The sequence below is a fragment of the Salvelinus alpinus genome, chromosome 6, assembly GCF_045679555.1.
Source record: "Salvelinus alpinus chromosome 6, SLU_Salpinus.1, whole genome shotgun sequence".
NCBI lineage: Eukaryota > Metazoa > Chordata > Actinopteri > Salmoniformes > Salmonidae > Salvelinus > Salvelinus alpinus.
This window is the reverse complement of record NC_092091.1, coordinates 89,675,275-89,682,774: the sequence shown is the minus strand read 5'-3', so window position 1 is coordinate 89,682,774 and position 7,500 is coordinate 89,675,275. Positions and strand designations below refer to the sequence as shown.

At 46.8% G+C, this 7,500-nt stretch overlaps 1 protein-coding gene across 1 annotated transcript in view; it reads right to left on the bottom strand.

The window, feature by feature from the left end:
* The window catches only part of LOC139579557 (G protein-coupled receptor kinase 6-like), a gene marked incomplete at its 3' end in the record, with an annotated part of 71,830 nt that overhangs the window by 34,886 nt on the left and 29,444 nt on the right, over positions 1 to 7,500 (bottom strand). Inside the window, 1 exon segment of the mRNA XM_071408301.1 lies at positions 3,225 to 3,320. Coding sequence (XP_071264402.1) covers positions 3,225 to 3,320 — 96 coding nt within the window.

Below are 7,500 nucleotides of genomic sequence, written 5' to 3'. Positions count from 1 at the left end.
TACCAGTCAGTAACACACAGAGCTGTGATACCACTAACAGTCAGTAACACACAGAGCTGTGATACCACAGTCAGTAACACACAGAGCTGTGATACCAGTCAGTAACACACAGAGCTGTGATACCACTAACAGTCAGTAACACACAGAGCTGTGATACCAGTCAGTAACACACAGAGCTGTGATACCAGTCAGTAACACACAGAGCTGTGATACCAGTCAGTAACACACAGAGCTGTGATACCACTAACAGTCAGTAACACACAGAGCTGTGATACCACAGTCAGTAACACACAGAGCTGTGATACCAGTCAGTAACACACAGAGCTGTGATACCACTAACAGTCAGTAACACACAGAGCTGTGATACCACAGTCAGTAACACACAGAGCTGTGATACCAGTCAGTAACACACAGAGCTGTGATACCACTACCAGTCAGTAACACAGAGCTGTGATACCAGTCAGTAACACACAGAGCTGTGATACCACTAACAGTCAGTAACACAGAGCTGTGATACCAGTCAGTAACACACAGAGCTGTGATACCACTAACAGTCAGTAACACACAGAGCTGTGATACCAGTCAGTAACACACAGAGCTGTGATACCAGTCAGTAACACACAGAGCTGTGATACCAGTCAGTAACACACAGAGCTGTGACACCAGTCAGTAACACACAGAGCTGTGATACCACTAACAGTCAGTAACACACAGAGCTGTGACACCAGTCAGTAACACACAGAGCTGTGATACCACTACCAGTCAGTAACACAGAGCTGTGATACCAGTCAGTAACACACACAGCTGTGATACCACTAACAGTCAGTAACACAGAGCTGTGATACCAGTCAGTAACACAGAGCTGTGATACCAGTCAGTAACACACAGAGCTGTGATACCACTACCAGTCAGTAACACAGAGCTGTGACACCAGTCAGTAACACACAGAGCTGTGATACCACTAACAGTCAGTAACACAGAGCTGTGATACCAGTCAGTAACACACAGAGCTGTGATACCAGTCAGTAACACACAGAGCTGTGATACCACTACCAGTCAGTAACACACAGAGCTGTGATACCAGTCAGTAACACACAGAGCTGTGATACCACTACCAGTCAGTAACACAGAGCTGTGATACCAGTCAGTAACACACAGAGCTGTGATACCACTAACAGTCAGTAACACACAGAGCTGTGATACCAGTCAGTAACACACAGAGCTGTGATACCACTAACAGTCAGTAACACACAGAGCTGTGATACCACTAACAGTCAGTAACACACAGAGCTGTGATACCAGTCAGTAACACACAGAGCTGTGATACCAGTCAGTAACACACAGAGCTGTGATACCACTAACAGTCAGTAACACACAGAGCTGTGATACCACAGTCAGTAACACACAGAGCTGTGATACCAGTCAGTAACACACAGAGCTGTGATACCACTAACAGTCAGTAACACACAGAGCTGTGATACCACAGTCAGTAACACACAGAGCTGTGATACCAGTCAGTAACACACAGAGCTGTGATACCACTACCAGTCAGTAACACAGAGCTGTGATACCAGTCAGTAACACACAGAGCTGTGATACCACTAACAGTCAGTAACACAGAGCTGTGATACCAGTCAGTAACACACAGAGCTGTGATACCACTAACAGTCAGTAACACACAGAGCTGTGATACCAGTCAGTAACACACAGAGCTGTGATACCAGTCAGTAACACACAGAGCTGTGATACCAGTCAGTAACACACAGAGCTGTGACACCAGTCAGTAACACACAGAGCTGTGATACCACTAACAGTCAGTAACACACAGAGCTGTGACACCAGTCAGTAACACACAGAGCTGTGATACCACTACCAGTCAGTAACACAGAGCTGTGATACCAGTCAGTAACACACACAGCTGTGATACCACTAACAGTCAGTAACACAGAGCTGTGATACCAGTCAGTAACACAGAGCTGTGATACCAGTCAGTAACACACAGAGCTGTGATACCACTACCAGTCAGTAACACAGAGCTGTGACACCAGTCAGTAACACACAGAGCTGTGATACCACTAACAGTCAGTAACACAGAGCTGTGATACCAGTCAGTAACACACAGAGCTGTGATACCACTACCAGTCAGTAACACACAGAGCTGTGATACCAGTCAGTAACACACAGAGCTGTGATACCACTACCAGTCAGTAACACAGAGCTGTGATACCAGTCAGTAACACACAGAGCTGTGATACCAGTCAGTAACACACAGAGCTGTGATACCACTACCAGTCAGTAACACAGAGCTGTGATACCAGTCAGTAACACACAGAGCTGTGATACCACTACCAGTCAGTAACACAGAGCTGTGATACCAGTCAGTAACACACAGAGCTGTGATACCACTACCAGTCAGTAACACACAGAGCTGTGATACCACTACCAGTCAGTAACACAGAGCTGTGATACCAGTCAGTAACACACAGAGCTGTGATACCAGTCAGTAACACACAGAGCTGTGATACCAGTCAGTAACACACACAGCTGTGACACCAGTCAGTAACACACACAGCTGTGATACCAGTCAGTAACACACACAGCTGTGATACCAGTCAGTAACACACACAGCTGTGACACCAGTCAGTAACACACACAGCTGTGATACCAGTCAGTAACACACACAGCTGTGATACCAGTCAGTAACACACAGAGCTGTGATACCAGTCAGTAACACACAGAGCTGTGATACCAGTCAGTAACACACAGAGCTGTGATACCAGTCAGTAACACACAGAGCTGTGATACCAGTCAGTAACACACAGAGCTGTGATACCAGTCAGTAACACACAGAGCTGTGATACCACTACCAGTCAGTAACACAGAGCTGTGATACCAGTCAGTAACACACAGAGCTGTGATACCACTAACAGTCAGTAACACACAGAGCTGTGATACCAGTCAGTAACACACAGAGCTGTGATACCAGTCAGTAACACACAGAGCTGTGATACCAGTCAGTAACACACAGAGCTGTGACACCAGTCAGTAACACACAGAGCTGTGATACCACTAACAGTCAGTAACACACAGAGCTGTGACACCAGTCAGTAACACACAGAGCTGTGATACCACTACCAGTCAGTAACACAGAGCTGTGATACCAGTCAGTAACACACAGAGCTGTGATACCAGTCAGTAACACACAGAGCTGTGACACCACGTACCGATGGTGTGGCGTAGCTCTTCACACAGACTGATGTGGGGAAGTTTCAACATCTCCTTCCATTTCTTACTGCGCCCATTCCTCTTCCCTCCTCCACCTAGACACACAGGGAGGGAGAGAGGAGAGGGGAGAGAGAGGGTGGGGGGGGGAGAGGGGAGAGGGGAGGGAGGGGGGAGAGGGGGGGAGAGAGGGAGAGAGAAGGGGGGAGGGGGAGAGAGAGAGGGTGGGGGGGGAGAGGGGAGAGGGGAGAGAGGGGGAGGGAGGGAGGGGAGAGAGGGGGAGAGAGGGAGAGGGTGGGGGGGAGAGGGGAGAGGGGAGAGAGGGGGAGGGAGGGAGGGGAGAGAGGGGGAGAGAGGGAGAGAGAAGGGGGGAGGGGGAGAGAGAGAGAGAGAGAGAGAGAGAGAGAGAGAGAGAGAGGGGGGGAGAGAGAGAGAGGAGTGGAGAGAGAGAGAGGAGTGGAGAGAGGGGGGAGGGAGAGAGAGGGGAGGGAGAGAGAGAGAGAGAGGAGTGGAGAGAGAGAGAGGAGTGGAGAGAGGGGGGAGGGAGAGAGAGGGGAGGGAGAGAGAGAGAGAGAAGAGAGAGAGAGGGGAGGGGAGAGAGAGAGAGAGAGAGAGAGAGAGGGAGAGAGAGAGAGGAGTGGAGAGAGAGAGAGGAGTGGAGAGAGGGGGGAGGGAGAGAGAGGGGAGGGAGAGAGAGAGAGAGAGGAGTGAGAGAGAGAGAGGAGTGGAGAGAGGGGGGAGGGAGAGAGAGGGGAGGGAGAGAGAGAGAGAGAAGAGAGAGAGAGGGGAGGGGAGAGAGAGAGAGAAGAGAGAGAGAGGGGAGGGAGAGAGAGAGAGAGAGAGAGAGAGAGAGAGGGGAGGGGGAGAGAGAGGGGAGGGGAGAGAGAGAGGTTAATTTACATTAGAGACATTTCTCACACATCTCATATCAGAAACACAACATTTTAATCCAAAATTATTTCAACATCCACAACAACATCCAGCTGGTCCTTACATACTGACAGGGTAACCACAGGGTATAAACCACAACATCTAGCTGGTCCTTACATACTGACAGGGTAATCACAGGGTATAAACCACAACATCTAGCTGGTCCTTACATACTGACAGGGTAATCACAGGGTATAAACCACAACATCTAGCTGGTCCTTACATACTGACAGGGTAATCACAGGGTATAAACCACAACATCTAGCTGGTCCTTACATACTGACAGGGTAATCACAGGGTATAAACCACAACATCTAGCTGGTCCTTACATACTGACAGGGTAATCACAGGGTATAAACCACAACATCTAGCTGGTCCTTACATACTGACAGGGTAATCACAGGGTATAAACCACAACATCTAGCTGGTCCTTACATACTGACAGGGTAATCACAGGGTATAAACCACAACATCTAGCTGGTCCTTACATACTGACAGGGTAATCACAGGGTATAAACCACAACATCTAGCTGGTCCTTACATACTGACAGGGTAATCACAGGGTATAAACCACAACATCTAGCTGGTCCTTACATACTGACAGGGTAATCACAGGGTATAAACCACAACATCTAGCTGGTCCTTACATACTGACAGGGTAATCACAGGGTATAAACCACAACATCTAGCTGGTCCTTACATACTGACAGGGTAATCACAGGGTATAAACCACAACATCTAGCTGGTCCTTACATACTGACAGGGTAATCACAGGGTATAAACCACAACATCTAGCTGGTCCTTACATACTGACAGGGTAATCACAGGGTATAAACCACAACATCTAGCTGGTCCTTACATACTGACAGGGTAATCACAGGGTATAAACCACAACATCTAGCTGGTCCTTACATACTGACAGGGTAATCACAGGGTATAAACCACAACATCTAGCTGGTCCTTACATACTGACAGGGTAATCACAGGGTATAAACCACAACATCTAGCTGGTCCTTACATACTGACAGGGTAATCACAGGGTATAAACCACAACATCTAGCTGGTCCTTACATACTGACAGGGTAATCACAGGGTATAAACCACAACATCTAGCTGGTCCTTACATACTGACAGGGTAATCACAGGGTATAAACCACAACATCTAGCTGGTCCTTACATACTGACAGGGTAATCACAGGGTATAAACCACAACATCTAGCTGGTCCTTACATACTGACAGGGTAATCACAGGGTATAAACCACAACATCTAGCTGGTCCTTACATACTGACAGGGTAATCACAGGATATAACCCACAACATCTAGCTGGTCCTTACATACTGACAGGGTAATCACAGGATATAAACCACAACATCTAGCTGGTCCTTACATACTGACAGGGTAATCACAGGATATAACCCACAACATCTAGCTGGTCCTTACATACTGACAGGGTAATCACAGGGTATAAACCACAACATCTAGCTGGTCCTTACATACTGACAGGGTAATCACAGGGTATAAACCACAACATCTAGCTGGTCCTTACATACTGACAGGGTAATCACAGGGTATAAACCACAACATCTAGCTGGTCCTTACATACTGACAGGGTAATCACAGGGTATAAACCACAACATCTAGCTGGTCCTTACATACTGACAGGGTAATCACAGGATATAACCCACAACATCTAGCTGGTCCTTACATACTGACAGGGTAATCACAGGGTATAAACCACAACATCTAGCTGGTCCTTACATACTGACAGGGTAATCACAGGGTATAAACCACAACATCTAGCTGGTCCTTACATACTGACAGGGTAATCACAGGGTATAAACCACAGCATCTAGCTGGTCCTTACATACTGACAGGGTAATCACAGGATATAACCCACAACATCTAGCTGGTCCTTACATACTGACAGGGTAATCACAGGATATAACCCACAACATCTAGCTGGTCCTTACATACTGACAGGGTAATCACAGGGTATAAACCACAACATCTAGCTGGTCCTTACATACTGACAGGGTAATCACAGGGTATAAACCACAACATCTAGCTGGTCCTTACATACTGACAGGGTAATCACAGGGTATAAACCACAACATCTAGCTGGTCCTTACCACAACATCTAGCTGGTCCTTACATACTGACAGGGTAATCACAGGGTATAAACCACAACATCTAGCTGGTCCTTACATACTGACAGGGTAATCACAGGGTATAAACCACAGCATCTAGCTGGTCCTTACATACTGACAGGGTAATCACAGGATATAACCCACAACATCTAGCTGGTCCTTACATACTGACAGGGTAATCACAGGATATAACCCACAACATCTAGCTGGTCCTTACATACTGACAGGGTAATCACAGGGTATAAACCACAACATCTAGCTGGTCCTTACATACTGACAGGGTAATCACAGGGTATAAACCACAACATCTAGCTGGTCCTTACATACTGACAGGGTAATCACAGGGTATAAACCACAACATCTAGCTGGTCCTTACCACAACATCTAGCTGGTCCTTACATACTGACAGGGTAATCACAGGGTATAAACCACAACATCTAGCTGGTCCTTACATACTGACAGGGTAATCACAGGGTATAAACCACAGCATCTAGCTGGTCCTTACATACTGACAGGGTAATCACAGGATATAACCCACAACATCTAGCTGGTCCTTACATACTGACAGGGTAATCACAGGATATAAACCACAACATCTAGCTGGTCCTTACATACTGACAGGGTAATCACAGGGTATAAACCACAACATCTAGCTGGTCCTTACATACTGACAGGGTAATCACAGGATATAACCCACAACATCTAGCTGGTCCTTACATACTGACAGGGTAATCACAGGGTATAAACCACAGCATCTAGCTGGTCCTTACATACTGACAGGGTAATCACAGGATATAACCCACAACATCTAGCTGGTCCTTACATACTGACAGGGTAATCACAGGGTATAAACCATAACATCTAGCTGGTCCTTACATACTGACAGGGTAATCACAGGGTATAAACCACAACATCTAGCTGGTCCTTACATACTGACAGGGTAATCACAGGGTATAAACCACAGCATCTAGCTGGTCCTTATATACTGACAGGGTAATCACAGGATATAACCCACAACATCTAGCTGGTCCTTACATACTGACAGGGTAATCACAGGATATAAACCACAACATCTAGCTGGTCCTTACATACTGACAGGGTAATCACAGGGTATAAACCACAACATCTAGCTGGTCCTTACATACTGACAGGGTAATCACAGGGTATAAACCACAGCATCTAGCTGGTCCTTACATACT